Source organism: Empidonax traillii, unplaced genomic scaffold, assembly GCF_003031625.1.
Source record: "Empidonax traillii isolate 1590-97213 ecotype Southwest subspecies unplaced genomic scaffold, ASM303162v1 scaffold244:size1524873, whole genome shotgun sequence".
Classification (NCBI taxonomy): Eukaryota; Metazoa; Chordata; class Aves; order Passeriformes; family Tyrannidae; genus Empidonax; species Empidonax traillii.
In genome coordinates, this window is record NW_020955437.1 from 759,896 (window position 1) to 779,197 (window position 19,302).

The following is a 19,302-nucleotide window of genomic DNA, read 5'->3' on the forward strand; positions in this document are numbered from 1 at the left end:
CACAACTATCCCATTGCATGGTTGGTTGATAGTCACCGTAGTTCAGGCTAAGCAATTTTCACTAAATAAAACATTAGATCATAAACTAGGTATCAAGTTTCAGACTGACACAAGTTCAAGTTCTGTTAAGCAGACAGGGTACCCTGCCTGCCTTTGGTAGCAAACTCAAAAGATTATGGGTCTACGTACTGCTAAAAGTTCATGCAATTAAGCTTTATGCCCAAGATTTAGATGCCTATGGAACAATATCGAGACTTGCAGGATTCATGTATGCTGGAAAGACCTTGTAAGGCTCGGCTTTGAAAGTATAAACTTAAACAAAAGCATGCACTTGAAACTACCCTCAAACATTTGAGTAAAACAAAACTGTACTCATGTATCTGAAAGCAGAATTTAGCTTCAAACTGTTCAAGTTTTTTATGGTAACACTTTTCATTTCCTGTCTTTTGCCACCGCTGGAGCTGTTCTCCACTACTCCCATGATGAGAGAAAAAACCAAAATTAAATCTCTAGTACCATAACAGACTTGATCACAGAATTGAAGTAATGAAAGGTGCCTTCCTGACCATGCATAATGATCATTAATACCACAAGCATTTTACTTTTAAATCTCTTGCCATTACAAATACCTCCCCCAAATACCTCTCCTTTGAGGGCAGCTCTTCTTCCTGGAAATTTCCACAGTTTAAGCTTGGTCTATGAAGCAATGTGAATTCTGAAACACCTTTTTTTGGTACTTATATCCATTTTGCTGCAGAATCTGACAATACTATAGAAGATATATGATCAAGTTTGCTCCCAAAATTTTGCATGTGGCAAAAACTGGAGAGCAAATTGGAAATTTTCCAAACCCTATCTGTCTTGGGAAGGTAAGAACCAAAAGAGAAAGACAAGCAAGGGTGGGCCTCTGGAAGATATATAAGCTTTGTGGGATTTGGCCTGTGTGATCAGTAGGGTCTCTTCCGGTGGTAGATTCATGTTTGGATGTTTGCTGAGTGGCTTCATGCAGATGTCTGAAGGGCATATGAGCATGGTGGTTCCTCAACCCTTACAGTGAAGGAGATTGCATCTGTGTAGAGAAGTCTAGGTTTGCCTTCTCCTTATGACTCCCAGGTATATCTCAGAGAAGCCAGATCTTCCTTGTTGCTACTAAGTTTAACATGGGCAGAGCAGGGAAAGGGAAAAGTAATCCCAACCATCTCTCAAACAAGAAGTTATGCTAATACAAACTTTCAAGAGCTAACAGATTGCAAGCTCAGGATGCAGGCAGAAGATAAGCATCTGAGCAGAGACTTCTTGGTTTGTTGCAAAGAGAGTGCCAGGCGTGTTATTGCTGATCCCAGAGGCAGGTTTTGCATATACAGTCCCTGGTCCTAGCAGAAATCATGATTCATTCTCTAGAGGAAGGACAGGCTGAGCTGGAGGCAAAGAGGTCTGCCAGAATGTGGTGGAGCAGTTCCATCTCTGCTGTGGCTCCCCTCACATGGCCACCATCTAAAAAACCCCACAAAACCTTGATGTTGATCTAGTAAGTATTTAGGAATAGTCAGTCAGAGGGAAGGTGGATAATCAGCTTGGAACAAGGGATAAAATCTCTGATAACTCGAATCTCTAGTTGGTTATAATGTCTGCTTGGTGTGAGGATGCTACTGGGGTAGAGTGAAACTTCCAGGAGAGGACAAAGGAAGTGATGGTAGCAGGAGGTTTGATGAGTTGACACAGATGGATTTGGAACAGCTGAGAGGACTGAAAGGCCTTCTGAGTGCAAATGTAGCAGAGCCCCTGAGATGTCCAGATAGGTATTCAGTCTGGTAGAAGGGAGGGACCAGTGGTCACAATCTATGCTATACCACTGGCGAGGGAAAGTAGAACAGGGATGTCCTAGGGGTTAACTCAAGGAAGCTGTGTGGGAGACTGAAGTTCTGGCCAACTCTGTGGAACAAGAGAGAACTGCACAGGAGCAATTTGTTGGATTTGTTCCATACAAAATTGAACAAGGCTCCTACTACTAAGAATTAAAAAGTTCACAGAGATATAGTTAACCAGAAACAGGGAAGACTGACAGCCATGGAGCACCTGGTTCAGACTGAATGAACCTGTGAGTGAGATGTGGCAAATGTTCAATATATTCCTGAGAAGGCAAGGGAGGAAATGAATGGTCAAAAGTTGTAAATGCTTCTACAGCAATGCTATAGATCTACAACATAGGATTATGGAATTATACTACTTGGCAATAAATGACAACCCTGGTATAACAGGCATCTCATGCTTGTTAAAGGAAGATAATCAGTGGCATACAGAGTTACTAGACTAGTCTGTCTGCTTTACAGGAGTGATAGAAAATCATAGCCAGGGCAATGGCACAGTATGTGAAGACTACAACAAAGTGTTGTAGAAAAAGGTTCTTGGGGCAGAGGGGCACATTAGGAAATTCTTCTGGGTGGAAATAGCAGAAAAGTAGGACTTGGTTTGTATTTAGGATTCCCCTGCTAAAGACACCAATAATTAAATACTTCGTGAAATTAAATACATAGAGAAGCTGCAAAACTAGGTCAGGAAGCAATAATGGGCAAGTCCAACTACAAGCAAACTGTCAGGCACAATGCCTCATCCAGATGTGATAAGTAGGTAAAACTGACTTTTTCTTAGAGCAGTAAACCCTTGGACACATAAGACAGGATGCTGCTCTGCGTTTAGTGCTGCATAGGACCTGCTTTAAGAGGTACTATTGGGAGAACTGCTCTGTAAGAGTTTCACAGTAAAACTGATCTTATTGCGGTAGTGTAGTGGGATGGAGTAAGCCAAACAAATACATCACACAGATATCCAATTTCAAGAAGGGGAAATACATAAAACTCACAAAAATAGTAAAAGCCTAAAAAAGCAGTCAAAAAGGCAAGAAGCCTAAAGCAACCTGGAGGCTTTTCAAAAACACTGTATTAAACTGTGTGTCACATATCAAAAAGAAAGTAAAACAGTTTAATAAAAACCCTGCATAGCTCATAAAAAAAGCTAAGGAGGCTATTGTAGGCAAAAGGGTTGGTATTTAAAAAATTGCTGAAATGACCAGGAAAGCCCATAAAAAACAGATCAAGAGTAAATGGCAACTAGAATGGCTAAAACTTAATGAGAAATTTTTGCAGAAAATAATCAAGCTGATAGTAAAAAGATGTTTGAAGAAAACCAAGAAGCCATCAAGGGAAACAGCAGTACCACATTATGCCAAGGACTTAAAAGAAGCACTCAGGGATGATAAGTCCATAGCAGAAATACTTAGTGACTTCTCTGCATAGGTCTTTACTGCTGAAGGTGTTTGAGAAGGTCCCAGATCCAAGTTATTCCTTTAAACAGATTAACTTCAGGTAAATATAAAGGAAGTAGATAAAACAGGTAAGGCAGGTGTTACTGAGTGAACAGGAGCGTGAGCATTCATCTGTAACTTCTGAAGGACCTTCTGTATGAAACGGCGGAACTGCTGGTCAAAGTGTGTAACCCAACATTACAAACTTCCACTGCACCAGTGGGCTGGTGCCAACCAAGCTTCCACATGGAAAAGAGGCTCAAGAGGAGACCCTGTGAACTGTGGGCCAGTTTATTTGACTTTCCTGCTTGGCAAGGCAGTAGTGCACCTTAAAGAATACAATAACTGAGCACAAGGATAAGAATGGTAAAGCAAGCCTTAGTGACTGTAATATATTTGGATTCTCATGACTGTTTTGATAAACTGTTCTCTGTTAGGAAGAAAAGAATAGTACCTGATGGTCACATTTCAAAATGGAGACAAAAGCAATGGGTCCTCTCAGACTCGTGCTCCAACTGGTTTTGCAAAGATTTCAACAGTCATCCACAGAAGAGACTGAACTGTGAAACATCAGAGTCTGTAAACGATACTAATCTCTCTTATGTTGTTAAATGTTATGCTGGTGATGAGGAATGGGGAGATCTGGTGATCTCCCATGCTGGGAGATCCAGAATGACCCCACTAAACTGGGTGGGCAGATAGGCTTGAGTGCTGGGGAGCATCAGGAATGATACTGAGAAGAAAACAGTGGGTGTCAATTTGCTTAGTGCATCCTGTGTTCTGTGTACACTTCTGGTCTCTTGCAGAAGAGAGAGTAAAATAAAGGGACTAAGGATTGCAATGTTGCCTTCAAAACAGAACCTAAAAAGGCGGCAACTTGTCCTTTTGGACAGGAGAAAGATGAGAAGGAATAAAACAGTGAATTACAAAATGGGGGAAGCAGTGAGTAGCATAAACACAGAACTGCTCCAAGTCTTACAGTACTAGAAATAGGATGTACTCAATGAAACCAGAGGGAGATTTGTGCAGAACAGGTCAGACAGTGATTTATGTAATTTATATAATTTGAGTAGTGAACTCCTTTGTGCCACTAGAGGTTGCGAAGACAGTTCACACAGTAACACACAGTTACAGCAGTTTCAAAAAAGGATTAGACAAATTCATTAGACAAATACAGATACTGAAAGAAAATATAAATTTGGTTATCTTGCGCATAAGTGAAATGGATTGCAAAAAGCTGCCAGAACTCTGTGCTCCCCATAAACAGCATCTCTTACTGCCATGGTCGGGAACAGAGTAGTGAGCTACTTGTATCACTGCTCCAGTTTGAGAAGATGCTTCTTATGTTCTAATTTTGTATAAAAAGAGTAAATATCAGATTTCATCAGATATATCAGCTTACACTAACAAAGAGTTAGAAAGAGCTACTGCCATTATACCAGCTAAGAAGCCAGTTAATTGTGATATACAAGAATTACACTATCAGTTGATAAAATTATTTTATTGGATTTAAACATTTCCCTAAGATATAATAGGAGAATTAGGGTATTTATGTGTCATATTTGGTTGGTGTGGGGTTTTTTATTTTTTTTTTAATTACGATGAAAAACATCTAGATCTAATCCATGTGTTAAGATTTAAACTTGTACGGAAAATGTTTGTAAGTGAATATCAGACACTAAATTTCCCAACCGTATGGCATCCAAAAGCAGACAATAGTAATTATAGATGAACTGGTAATAGCTTACCCTTTGGCCATTGCATTAGTGAAAGCAATATAACAGATATCTGTAAAGGAGTTCTACTGAGCCCTCATGCTAGTCTTGTTTAAAAAGGAATGTTCAGGCATTCCCAAAAATGGCCTTTATGGGGGGACAAAAAGCTGTCTTTTAATTTCAGTTTCCATTATTCCAGCCCCTTGCAAAAACAATGGCTAAATGGCTTGAGCGCTGTCAGACGCTTGACTCAGAAAGTACAAAGAGAGATTTCAAAAGAGTGCATTTTCTCACCCTATAGAAAGATCAAAAAGATTTCCACTCACTTCCACTTTCTATAAAGCCTTCTAGGTTGGTTATGAAGTGAGGTTGATTATGAACTTCAATAGGCCAAACAGTTGGCCATTGTACTGAAAGGAGTTACCATTTCCTATGTAAGTGCATTAATGTTTAACAAATTTTAAAAGCACATATATTGCTCCCTGACCAATATATAGTTTGCAAAGGACTATAAACATCAAGATTTTAGGAGTTGCAATAAAAATCTAGAGGAAAAAGAAAGAAAACAGATGGTTTTAATTTGTTTGCGGTTTTTTGTTTTTGTTTTGTTGTGGTTTTTTGGTTTTGTTTTTGTTTTGTTCCTGTAATCCAGTGTTTTCATTTCATTCAAAACAGAATTTCAATACTGTATCAGTGTTTCCCTTTACTCTTTTCCCTCTTACCCAGACATCTGGGTACTCCTTACACTATGTTCTCCACATGTAGCTTAGGGAAAGGGTGAGTCTGTTGTCTTAGGAGAACAGTTTAGGAGAAGTTGTCTTAGAAGAAAATGAGAGGATGAATCTGTCTCATCTCAGGGAGAAGATGAGTCTGTTGTTTTTCCTCTCCCTTTTCACTCTGTGCCCTCCACTAAGGTTTCTTTACATGTGGATTTGAACACTCCTTCAGGAGCTTCAATTCTCACTGCAGCTTCACTGAGCTTTTTGCCAGCTCTGAGAAGGGGAGGTGAGGCAGAGGTCGATCCCCAAGCTTGGCTCCTGAAGCCCTAGCTCCAACCACCTGCCTAATTGCAAGGTTTGGTTAGATAGATTGGATATTTGTAACCAGCTAACAGTAAATACAACTGGAAAATAACTAAGCTGAAGTGAAAAAGAACAAAGACTGGAGTGTCATTAGAGACTAGGAAAAAAAACCAACTTACGGAGGAAATTCCCTTTTCTCTTTCTACTCTGAAGGTGTGAACTCAAAAGCAAGACAGGAGGTGGGAACATTTGCGTCCCGAGAAATATTTTTTCAGAGACTCTTCTCCAAGTAACAGCTCAGCATTTGCTGTGAATTGCAAACATGGTGATCAGCAGTGTCCTGATTCTCTAAATGTCTCAATTGGGCCAGTTTTCCTCCTGGGGATGTTTGCAGGTGTTCTCAGAACCCTGGCAGCAGCTCCGATGAGGGGCAGGAGGTTGCAGGCTAGCTGCTGCCTTTGCCTAGCTGCAGAAGCTCTCAGACCACTACATGGGCAGATGACACTTCTGCTGTTTTATTTTTCTGTCCCCACTCGATTTCAGCTATGTCTGAGCGCAGGGAAAATTGCAGGGTTGAACCCAGCCAAAATAGGATGGAGGAAAAACTACAACCACATATCTCTGTCCAATAGGCCTGCGAAGTGCATGCGTTGATTTCTGCTAAGTTGCCTTTTGTCCCTAGAAACTGTCCGTGTGAAGTACAATTCAACTTTCCTCTGCCTTCATGCCTACACTTTTGAGTCCTGAAATAAAAGCAGTGTAGACAGAAGCACAGGGCTTCCAGCTGTCCTGCGCCTGGAGACCTGACACAGATCACCAAAACCTGGCTCAATCCTCACACATCTGCCTCTAGCACAGAGCCCCAGGAGGTATTAGTGGGCATATTTTGCAAAAACCCCTTTTTAAAAAACTAATTACTTAAAAAAGTAATTGGATTCAGACAACAAATAAAGACTAGCATCTTTACTCAAATGCTGTTTCTTAAGACTGCAATTGAATCAATGACAGCAAATTAGAAGCACACATAAAGAGTAGGCATTTCTTCAGACCTTTACTCCTTTCATAGTTTGCAATTGTATTTACCGCTTCAGTGAATTCACTTCACTCAACAGCTGCTGATGTGCATTCAATAGCAGGAGTCCAAAGAAAGTGCTTTTATTTGCCTAGTTTTGAGAGATCTGTCATAAACAGACTGTGAATTTCCAGGGAATGGTAGGGTTGACAGCTGGCTGCAGACCTTGGCAGTGCTGCTCCCACCTGAGTTCCAGGTGTCCTACAAGTGACAGCTCTGAACCACCCAAGATGGAGAGTCATTGCAGAATCAGGTTCTGACGGACTGCTTCAGTCACTCTTACAAGTGCAAACATGCAATATGTCTATTGTGCATGAGTCACCTCGAATAGAAAATGTGTGTCGTGCCAGATTATGCAGAGGTTTTGTGAAAATAAATATTCCCATTGAGGATTAGCATGAGACCAAAAGCTATGCCAAATTTGACTAGACTCTAAAGGCCAATCTTGTTCCTTAAACCAGATGTTTAACAGAGGTTGTGACATCTAAAGAGATCAGCAGACAGAAAATACAGGCAGTGTATCCTAAGTCAGAATGACATGTATCATTGCAGAGAGGTAAAATACAATTTTTCAAGTGTTATAAAATTCTGTAAATCCCTTTTCCCAAAACTTCTTCACATCTTGCACAATAAGCTACATGCAGCAAGATATAATTTATGTTCTGTACCATACTCCTTTTCTCTTTTTGAGTATCTATTTATAGGGAGGCCAGCATGATTAGTAAGAGGGGTTACTTACTTCCCTGAGATAAATCCAAGAGCGAGAGTGGTGAGCAAGTACATAAAATCTGCCCTCACCTCTCAATCTAGATGTTAAGCAACTCACAGTGAGCTTCTCGTCAGTGGCACCTGAGTGGTTCTGTACTCTGGCAATTTTACGTTTTCAGCTTTTCTAACCTATGCAGTTACTTTTGTTTAATGACATCTTTTTTATTGCAGACTTGGCAACTTGAAATTCAAGGTTACTCAGTCAAAGAAGAACATGAAAAATATTTCAGTCACAAAAGTTGGTAGTTTTGCGACAGGTATTTTCATGAACTCTAGTGAGCATCTTACAGTATCAGGTTTTGAATCTGAGTCAAAACTGGGAAGTGGCAGGAGGCACTTCCAAACTTCATGTGCTGGATGATGAAGGTAAGGCAGTAACAGCTGGAGGGAGCCTCACGGGAATCTGTGTCTTGGGGGAGAGCTTGTTTGTCCTCAGCTTCATCATTTTGCCATTGGGTTATTGTAATGGAAAGCAGATCATGAACAGCTCATGGTCAGGGGATGGGAGTATAACCATTACAGTCCTCATGGCATGATAACCTCAGGATCATCTGACTTCCATGGAGACATCAGGACTTCTGCTGTAAACAAGAGTGTTCCTTTCCTCCCACCTACATTGTGACTTTCCTACCACCTCTCCCCCCACTCAGACGTGGAGTCAAGCTTGAGGAATGCAATGGGAATGAGGGCTGATGGCCTGCTGCATGGAGGGAAGGCAGAGAACTAAAAAATCTTATGAGGTTTCTGATAGCAGAACAACAAGTACATGACCTGCTGCCACATTTCTTGCCTGACCTATTCTTAGAGATGGGTGGATGGAAAAGGCTGACTCACTGTCTCAGCTGCAGAAGACCAAGCTGAACAGAAGGAGCCTGCCAGCCAGGGCTCCCAGCCATACAGGATAGGAACTGCCCTATTTCTCAGAGCTCTTAGTGGCAGGTGGCTAATCCCCTCCACCCCATCTCCTTTCCTCTGCCTCATTCCTCACTAGACCTCAAAACAAAGAACAGACTATTAGCCACAATATAATGCTGGAAGTCCTAAGCAGTTCCCTTCCAGCAGGGATTTCAAGTTTTGTATGCTTTCCTTCTTGCTTTAGTTCCTTATTGCTTTAGTGGAAATCACAGAGAATCACAGAATTGTTGAATCATTTATGTTGGAAAAGCCCTCTAAGATCATCAAATATATGTATCCCATGCATGTATGGGGTATCTTTTCAACCAACAACATTTCATCAGAAAGACTTCAAGGATATTATTGAGTGGTTTTGTTCATATTCATTTAGCATATCCATTTAGCATATCCATTTTGCATCCCTAAAATTCTGATCTGATCAGCTTGTCATGGCCATCAGGTCCCTGGGCTATGACCTTTGAGAGAAGAACCTGCTACATTTCATAACAAATTATTTCTTCAAATCTACAAGCTTTAAAAAAAGTAAAACGAAATGGTAACTTTTTCCCGTAAAAGAATAATTGCTTTAATTATAGCAATCTGATGCAAGTCCACCTATAGCAAACAGCATTAAACTGGTACCATCAAGAATGTTTTACAGGAAAAAAACGTTACTTACACGGCTTCCTTTTTCAGGGAAACACTGACATCCTCCACTGCAGTCTCTGCCTCCACATGGTCCTGTGTAACTCTTCTTTCCACCCTGCAAACCAGAACACACATAAAACAAAAGTTAAAAGGTATCAGCCAGAATATCTGGCACAGCACAATAAGCTTTGATTAGCAGACACTATGGGAACTGCTCAAGCAAAGACCAGGATCAGATCTAGAACTTGCAGTTGAAACCTCTTTAATCTATGCTTAAAAGCAGCCATGAGCGGCTTTCCAGTTCTTGGAGATCAGCATCAAGAAGTATAAGGTTACTTCATATATTTCCTTCTACATTTTTGAAACACTACAGCTCCACACTGAGCAGTATCTCACACATCTTTTTGACACATGCAACACATATGTCATGGAAGCGCAGCTGTTTGGATTCTTTAGGGACACAGACTAAGTCCCAGGTCACAGTGTAGCACACCCTTCTATGCATGCTCTAAATCCTTGCTGTATTTTGAAATATTTATGGGTGGGCATAAAGAAAGATGTAGATACCATGTTCAAAATCATAAGCTGAACTCCTGCCTTCTCCCTTTCAATGGTTGCCTATTCTGGAGGCACATAAAACTTTCTAGCAACCAATCACTGTGATTTAGAAGTCAGGCCCAGCTTAAGTAGGTGGTTCCAGTTACATCTCTCCTGCTTGTCCACAACTACCTTGGACTGGGCTGCAAATATATGGATCACAAAATACGCACCACTCCACAAAAATCCCTGGATTGACTTCAACAGGCAGGCCAGCTCAGACTGTACTTAGTAAGTGCCTGTATGAAACACAGCAGCTGCAGTCTTGTTCAGAAACCTGAACAGCAGAGCTGCTGTGCATGCTGTGGTATGACTTGTATAACTGTAACTTAATAATTGGGAATACTGCGAGGACCAGCCTTCATCCCACCTAAACCCGGGGTTTTGAATGCTAAAAGTCCCCCACAGTCTAGTAAGTAATCTGGGAAAGGAGGAAGGCATGTCTTGTCACTACTTCTGAACCTGGCTTGCCTCACAGTGAGTAATTAACACAGCCAGAAGAAAAAGAGAGAATGAATGAAGCCTAACGGCTACCGTGAGCCACAGCCACTTATTCAGGGGACTTCACATGCACTGCTCCTTAGAGCAAGGCAACCCAGCTGTAGGGTACAGAGTCAGGCTCTGTGCCACTTGCTCCCTTCCCGGTTGGAAGAACCCCGATTCAAACGTCTCTTAACCTTTTCTGCCTCCTTCATAGCTTGAGCACACCATCTCATGAAAGGGAGGTGAAAGGGGTATAAATAAACCTCCAAAACAGGATGGGTGCTCTGAGCTGCTATGCTGTTGCTTAAATAGGCAGTGATGCTGCTGTTCCTGCCTCTAGCGCTGACTTAAGGAGGTGAAACACAGAGAGGGACCAGTGCTGCCACGCTTAGCATTTTTCTTATGGCTCTAAGCAATTCCCTACTCAACATCTGAGGTTTTTGGGTTACATTTCTCAGGTATCCCCTTCTGCTTTCGCACTACCTGAAAACACAGTTTTGGTATTTGTATTCCTCCCTGGCAGCCAAATGAATAAAAGGTATGGAGCAGGCACCAAGCATTGACTAAGTTCTCCTTTGGTTATATTTGTACAGCAGGCTCTTAATCTTATGACAAGCAGTAACACAAAGTTCAAAAAAGACGTTCTTATGCTTGCATGAGAACGTTCATGTCTGTATTTTAACTATTTTTATAAATCAAAATACGTTTTTTTTAACATTATAGATAATTCTTGGGTGTAAAGAAAGAGGTAAGGTTTTCAAACCGATAAAAGAGGTCCATGAAACTACGCCCTGAACTATTTAAAGATTAGGTGTTTTATTCAGGAAATTATTTCATGGATGTAACAGTGTTCAATGTCATGTTATGAATTCTGCTTCATTTTTAAGCTATTGTTGAGAGGAAATAATAAACCAAGGCAGTTTTATAAACTCCAGCAGCTTGCTATGGTTGGTCCATTTTTTAGTTAAATATTTGGATGGTCACAAATTCACTATCTCTGTGGGGTTTTTCTCTTATTAAATTATTTGCAGATTAAATGTGCATCTTTTTCTCAGTATCCTTAATTTTAAAGACTTTTCCCTTCAGCCCCTTTTCAGAAATTAGGAATAGCTCTATTAATTTTTATGAATACCATGCAGATGTATGGCCTGTGTGAACATATTGCTCTTCAGGATGGAGGTGTCCATTAAAGAGCTGTGTGCTAAGTAGCACTCTCATTGATAACAACCAATTTTGAAATTTCAGAGATCTATTTTTAACTTTTAGAGATTTGTTTTTGTTGATGTTGTAAATAACAGTATATCCCAGCCTACCAGTAACAGATAGATACAGTAATTTGATCATATGAGTTTTTGATTTCGCCTACTGAAAAAAAACCAAAAGAGAACAACAAGTTTATTTCTCTTTTTTTAATTAGCAGAGTGACTCTAAATTTGGTAAACTGTTGCTAAGGAGAAAATAGAGTATGAATCAGAACTATGGGAAGATATTTGTGCCCTTGTAAAAAAAAAAAAAAAAAGGAGGTTGCTAATGCTTATTTCAAATGGAAGTTCAAGGTCTATTGTTTGTCTATCCACCATACAACATTTTAATTTGCATGCTGTAACAATACCAGTAGCTAATGTGGGGACACAATTGTTTTTTCCACAATTTTAGGAAGCTTTTTTTTTTATTTATTATTTTCTCATTTTGTATCCTTTTATGCACACAGATTCTTCAGATAATGAAGATAAAAATCTGGAAGATTCTCCAAAGGTAGGGAACATAATGGGAACACATTTGAGACCAGCGTTATTATACCTCTTCTGGATTATACTTGGGCTTTCCGTATTACCTAATCTCCAATTTTTTTTACTTTTTGACTGCTAATGGAATGACTTGGAGCTTTTTGTCACAGGCACCATTTTCTGTTATCTTCCACTATCTATGAATGCTTATCCTCTCTTGAAGACAGATCATGGCACTATTGTTTAATGTTACATTACTGGGAAGTTACAGTATCAAACATTATGACTTATAAGCTTGTTAATGTTAAAAAATAAATGTGTTTATGATTCTTCGAAAACTTTGTCAAAAATAATTATACCCATGGGCACACAATCAAGATGAAGGAAAATACATGGACGTATATCAGTCAATAATTAGACAGCAAAAAACACAGTTTAAAATTTAGTGGTGGACAATGCACTTTTAAAGTTTTACAACTATTTATGTCCTGAGGAAATCAAATTTTTGGGAATATGACACCAATGGTGACAATCCTAAGCAATTATTTTGATCTGAGAAGGAGGAGCCTTTTTGGTCAGTGGAGAGAACAGTAAAACCTAGGATACAATGCCCCCCATCCTAATACTGGCATTTAAACTGATTGACTGCACCTCTCCCAGAAAGTACCTCCTGCTTTCTCTCAACTGTAAAGGTGGGTGGAGGTGACCAGCTAACATACAGCTATCCATCCCCTGCAAAAGTGCAAAAATAGGGAGATGAATCTCCTGATTTATACAATATGCAGTTAAATGAAGAAAAGTGTGCTTGCACCAGAATGATATTTTAGGATAAAGCTGTCTGCTGAGAAAACTTTCAGTTCCTGATCTTTCTCATGTTTTGGATGATGCCTAATTCCACTAATCTGTAAAAGGTCCAGAGTCTAGGCAGAGTCTAGAAATGGGGTTTATAGAATCTAATTTAAGGTTTATGCAATATAGGTACAACATTTCAGACCATCCAGAGAATCTCATCAGGTCTCTTTCAGACACTTGAGCTAAATCTTATCATAGAAGGCTAAGGTAATTAGAAATGTAGCATAGGGTAACTGGTTGGCTGTCTTGTTTAACCTACTGTATTGAGAAAAAATTGCCAGAGTAATAGTGCCAGAAACACCAACTTTTGAGTGTAAAAAAATTGGGACCAATGACGAAAAAGAAACTAGGGGCAGGTTGTATATTTGGGAGGAGTGTAGGCAGGGAAACCAACATCCAAGGGTGGTAAAATTTGGAAAAGAAAAAACAGAGGAGTAGGGGATCCAATTAAGTGAAGAATGAAGGTGGTGAGGATATACTACGAGCAAGAGCAGGGACACCTGCAGGCAGCGGTGGTGCTGACTTGCGGGTACAAGCCTACCGGGAGGCCCCAGGGGAGAGACCGGGCATGTCCCTGAAAGGTTTGCTGTGAGAAGGTGGGGTAAGAAGGCATACACTGGTAAGGAAGGATACTCTTACACCTGAATACCAACTGCAGGAGGAAAGGAAATAGAATTGCAAGTCAATAAGCCTTTTGAGTAATTTATCAGTTTTGTTTATAGTGATTTTGTACAAATACTAATACGAACAATAAGATACAAGATTTGTAATTCAGTATTTCTTACAGTGATGTAGTTGTGAATTAATACGAATAACAGCGATATGTTACTTTGCCAATTAAAGAATTATTAGGTTCTTAGAGAGAGGTGTTTTCTTTAATCAGCAAATCTTAAGTTATGTCCAACAACTCCAGTCTAGAGGGGGAGAGTTGAATTTGTGGAGTAAGACCCCTTTACAAAGCTTCCACTTCATCCTGGAGGCATCAAAATATCTTGTCCACCTCCTCCTCTTGCCGGCAGAAGTTTTTCTTCTGGTCATGCATACACGTATGTGTTGACCCAGCCATGTGGATTCCGATTTCAACTTGCTCTTGGTTCTGAAAACTAGGTAGATACTACCACACATGAAGGGTTGAAGACAGACACCCAGCTATTTGGGCAAGTGGTACAGAACTGCTTACATCTACAGTGTTCAAAGCTAAGAGCTGGTTTACTTTGAGGAGGCCAGGTCAGAGCAGTCCAGAACAGATGAATATTTGCAAGTCACTCCCTGCCCTCTTTTATCTACTACCTTAGCTATCCCCACAGGGGCCCAGCTCACAGACACTGACATACTGGAAAATGTGATTACAGATCCTTTATTTTTAAAATAGAGCTGGAGAAGATGATGGAGTAGAAGACTGAGCAAAGCAGCTTTACTCAGGACCATTCATTGCACACAATAGCACAACACTCAACACCATCTCTTAGGAAATGGGAGAAATAAGTGCAGATCTCTGATGGAGAAAATCAAACAAACACATACACGTAGGAAAGCTTTAACCAGCAGGTTAAACCAGACCAAAATGGATGGAGAAAGGGAATGAGGAAAGCAATTTAATAAAGAGGGAGAGGAGGGACTTTTCTGACTGTTTTTAACATCACTGGGTCACTGTGCTGGGATGAATATATTCATCATGTTCTGGGAATGTGAACACTACTTAAACACAAGCAAGAGAAAACATGTAAGTAACTGCCACCTATGTTTGTAAAGCTTGTGTATTTGCCTAGCATAAATACTTCCACATTTTTATGTATCTGAAACAGCAAGCATAACATATGGGTGTCCCAACACAGAATCATTTTTGCCCTCTTGTTTTCTCATAATTTTTTGTCCCCAAACAATATTATTTCTGTACTTATGCACCTTCAGCCAACAACAGACAACATAAATGCAGTTTCCTTCAACCAAACGCTTAAAAAACCCAGAAGCAAAGATGCAGTTTTCCTTAAAGTTTTCCACACATTAATGATTTATTTGTTGCTAATCTTGGCCACACTTGAGTAATTGTCATCTCTGTGTGCCCATTCAAGTACCTTCACTTCAAGGTTTGGTATACTAACAAAGAACAAAGGCAACCAGAAGACAGGCCTCAAAGTACAGTTCTATGAGTACAGAAAGACCAGGAAATATAAGCCATTTCCTCACATACAGCTAAAAAAAAATTACGGAAATTATAATGAAAATATTGCAACTTAGAATCAAAGACTCTGCTGCACACCAACATCTTCTTTGATAAAGTTGTGTGGGTTGTAACTGTGCATTAATGTCTGTCCTGACAAGCCCCATTCTGTTCACCAAGACAAGTTTTAGAAGGCCTGGGAGCTTCCTGAACAAACACTGAATTATGATCTGGGGGGCTGACACATGGCATGTTTCTGCAGCGGGACAATGTACAGCACATTCGAACAGCGCATTCTTATGCTTCACGTGAGACTTCAGCCTGGAAGTCCCAAGGGAATTCTTGGCATGCCTGCGAGGCAGCCAGCCCTCTGTGTCACCGCCAGGGAGACCAGACTGGCCCACACCTCCAGTATGAACCTCTGCTTCCACATTTGACCTTCAGCTGTTGAAATGGACATTAATTTCAAATGCAGTTTATATAGCCCTGACTTAGAAACATTAATTTTTGCTTCCTTCAAAAGAAAGAAGAAAAAAATAAAGTAGGAGTATGATAGAGTAGTCCTGCTGTTCATGAACTAGACAGAGAAGAACTTCACTGGATTCAAATTTGACAGAACAGTTGTATTTACTCAAAACCAACATTTTACTCCTTAGAGTCGAAAACATTTGTTGCCTGTTGCCAAACTTACTTCTCTAGAAACAAGTATAAAAAACCCATTCAAAACAAGTATGGAGAACATGTCAGAGGAGGAGGCCTGGATTGCCCAGTAACAGGCTTGGTTTGTCCTCCGAGTTACAATGTCACAGACGGAATCAAACATCAAAAACCACCTGCCCACAGTCCAGCAGCTACTAGTGCACAGGACAGTAAAGATCCCTGTGAAGACCTTAACTGTGAAGGGAAAGAGAGAGATAAATTGGCACAGTCAGAGAGGAAGGAAAAGATGTGGGTGTGGATCCTCTCTCCAACTGTTCTGAGAATTATTTCACTAAGAACTAATTCTTTCTTTCATATTTGAATGGGGGCCGGGACCTCTTCTAGACTGGATGCATGGCAACTGCAATAATTTAGCATGTGACCTCAAAATCTTCTGAATGTTTACCCTTCCCACGAAAAATAGGGGGAGCCATATATTTACATATTCTTCAATGAAAAAAACACTGGAGGAGGAAATGGTCTCAGGAGGAACACGAAGAGACTTAACACCATGAGAGCTGGTCTCCTAACCGCTGCCTAATGGAGCCCTCCCAACACAATGAGTAGAGCAATACTTGTGGCAATCAATTATGCATGATCAACGCGTGTGGAGTTTCACATGTTGTCCTCCTCTTGTGATGGAGTGTATAGAGAAAACCAGGAGGCTAGATGCCAAGAAAGCAAGTGGTTTGTTTCGGTTCTGAGTCCTGATGGGCATGAGAATGTCAACAGAGGAGTATTGAAAAGTCCTACTGTTCCCAGGGACTGGGATGCCTGTGTTCAATGTTTGGGGTGACGGAAGGAAGGGCAAGAGAATATGAGTTCTCTGAGGCTAAGAAGACCCAAATAGACAGAAACTTGTCTTGTCAAGCATTTCTCAATAAGTACGTTTGAGCCAGCAATGGGAAACATGAATTCTGTATCTCTCAGAAGTGAAGCAATAAAAGACTTTCCTCTTATGGACTGGTTTGTGACTCTTGATTATATGAATCTTCTGGCACGCAGCCTTGGTTTGAAGGCTGCATAGTTTCACTTCAAAGCAAAACTCCATGGCTCCACATGTTCTCTTTATTTGAGGTACTAATTTGCCATCCCCTCTTCGAACTAAAAAGTTCTCTTGTTGCAGTCTGGAGACACTGTCTTGGAAAAATGGTAGAAGCCAGACATGATACAGTGTGAACTTATTCTTCACATTTTCACAAAAGCATTTCTAATTTTGTGGCTTTCATCCAAACACATATTTACCCCAAAAAACAGATGGAATCCAGAAGAAGCTGCTGTGATATAGTAGGTATTAAAAAAAAACAAACCAAAAAAGTATGGTCTCTAGGAGGCTGAGTCAGAGAGTAATTCTTAAACCTGCCTAAATATAAAGCACAGATATTTGAATAACTGTCCAGGAGTCTTGCCCACCTGTCCAATGTGAGTTTGTTTGCCAACAGCACACTTCCAAGCAAGCAGTGTATGCTGTGACATCATTTTCTGTCAAGAAGTCAGTGAATGGCAGTCTCATATTTTACAGTTCATGAAGTTGCATTCAGCTGTATTTTGCTTTTTTTCCCTCTCATAGAGATGTTATCCTAAGAAAGAGACTAGAATGTAAGATGGGAAAAATCAGTTGAAACACTTTACAATGTCAAACAATAGGAAGTAGACATCACTCCTCCTTATTTTTTAATAATCTATAATGACATGGGAAATTGAATCTTAAAAAACAGTCACAGGTTTCTGCATGAAAGTGCTTCAGCTTTCAGGAGCTAATGAAAAAGGGTTAAGATGCAGAAGGCTTTTCCTAGAACAAAACTGTACGCAGCAAAGGAAGAAAAATGTAATCTGGCACTTCTCTATTTGAGACAGGTAATTTACCTGCCTAAAGAAATAAAAAATATTGTCTTAGTCATCAACTAAAGCTTGTATATGTGCTAGAAAGAGAGAGGTGATGCTGCAGGCAAACTAAGCTCTTGGAAGAGTGTGCAGCTATGGTTAAAAATACCTCTTACATCTTACAAAGGGGCAAATATTACACAGCCATTAACTGATACCTATGGCTACAGTGATTACAGAAGGACAATAAAAATGTTGCTCAGTTTTACCAAGGCCAGAGTTGAGTTTCCTTGCAGAATAAAAACCCTACAGATATAAGCCTAGTAAGACTTTGCTGTGCTGCTCCCTTTCTGCCCACCATCCTCCGATGAGAGTGGGACAAAGGTAGAGACAATGAGTTAACAATTTACTGAACAGAATCAGCAATGGGATAAGACATAAAAAGTAACAGCAATAACATTAATAACCAAAGCATACAAAAGAGAGAGTGATTTACACACAGAAAAGTGCTCACCACCCTGCCCCAGTTCTGCATGGCTGATGAGACAAAGACAAGATGCTGGATGTTTCTGAGCTGGTGCCATGTGGCCTCCCAAGAAAAAGGAGCAAACGGTGGATGTTACTGCATTCTGGCAGTGACATGCAGCTTTCAGAGATAAAGGAGAAGATGGAGGCTGTTACCGCAGCCAGGCGGTGACACACAGCTTACCCTTCCCCAAGACCAAGCCAATGAAAACCAATGACAGACATCCCTCCTCCCTGACCCAGCCAGGTCATCTGGGCTACCCCACTCCGCCACAGCTCCTGCCGGCACTGGTGCCCACAGCACACACACTTGGCTGGGTTTGGCAGTATTTGGCTGGGCTTGGCCGGACTCAGCTCAGCTGAGCTCCATTGGGCTTGGCTCCACTCGGCTTGGCTGTGTTCGCCACTTGGAGCTCTGTTCTCCCATGGAAAAGAGGAACAAAATGTCACTGTGTGTTCCTTTTTCTTCCTCCAAAAGCCATGCTCCTCAGTGAGAACGTGGGTGGTATAGAATAGCAACCTAGGCACGCCCACACAGCTCTATGCTCTGCCCCCCTTTGGCAACTTCGAGAAAACGAGGACACACTTTGAAGATTGAAATAAATGTGTGCAAAGATACATATGTTCATTATTAGTATTAGTAGGTAAGCCCACTGGCTTTCTTGATTATAATGAGAACTCAGACACCTTGTGAATATGTAAATCCCTAAATTTAGGTGAGTTTTTAGCTAAATCTGAGAGAAAGGTAAAGAATGCAGCAGTAGCTAAAGTAAAATCTGGATGGGTAAATTAAATTTTTTTTTGATATCTTATTAATTTGATTCCATCTTTGTAAATGCATGCTTTTAGAGATGCATTATTTTAGTCTATTTTCTAATGAGACAACAGACTCTCATCTCAACATGGCATTCCTCATCTAAAAGGATGGTGGTCTTTAGAGCAAGAGTGCTGAGATACATTAACATGAGCTCTTATTCTCTAACTACCCATCCCTAGAAATTAAACGTATCTCCA

At 40.5% G+C, this 19,302-nt stretch overlaps 1 protein-coding gene across 1 annotated transcript in view; it reads right to left on the reverse strand.

Annotated features, from left to right (window-relative positions):
- Window positions 1–19,302, reverse strand: part of COL4A2 (collagen type IV alpha 2 chain) — a 126,600-nt gene that overhangs the window by 97,943 nt on the left and 9,355 nt on the right. The window contains exon 3 of the mRNA XM_027888680.1: window positions 9,452–9,535. Coding sequence (XP_027744481.1) covers window positions 9,452–9,535 — 84 coding nt within the window. The remainder of the gene's footprint in view (window positions 1–9,451; window positions 9,536–19,302) is intronic.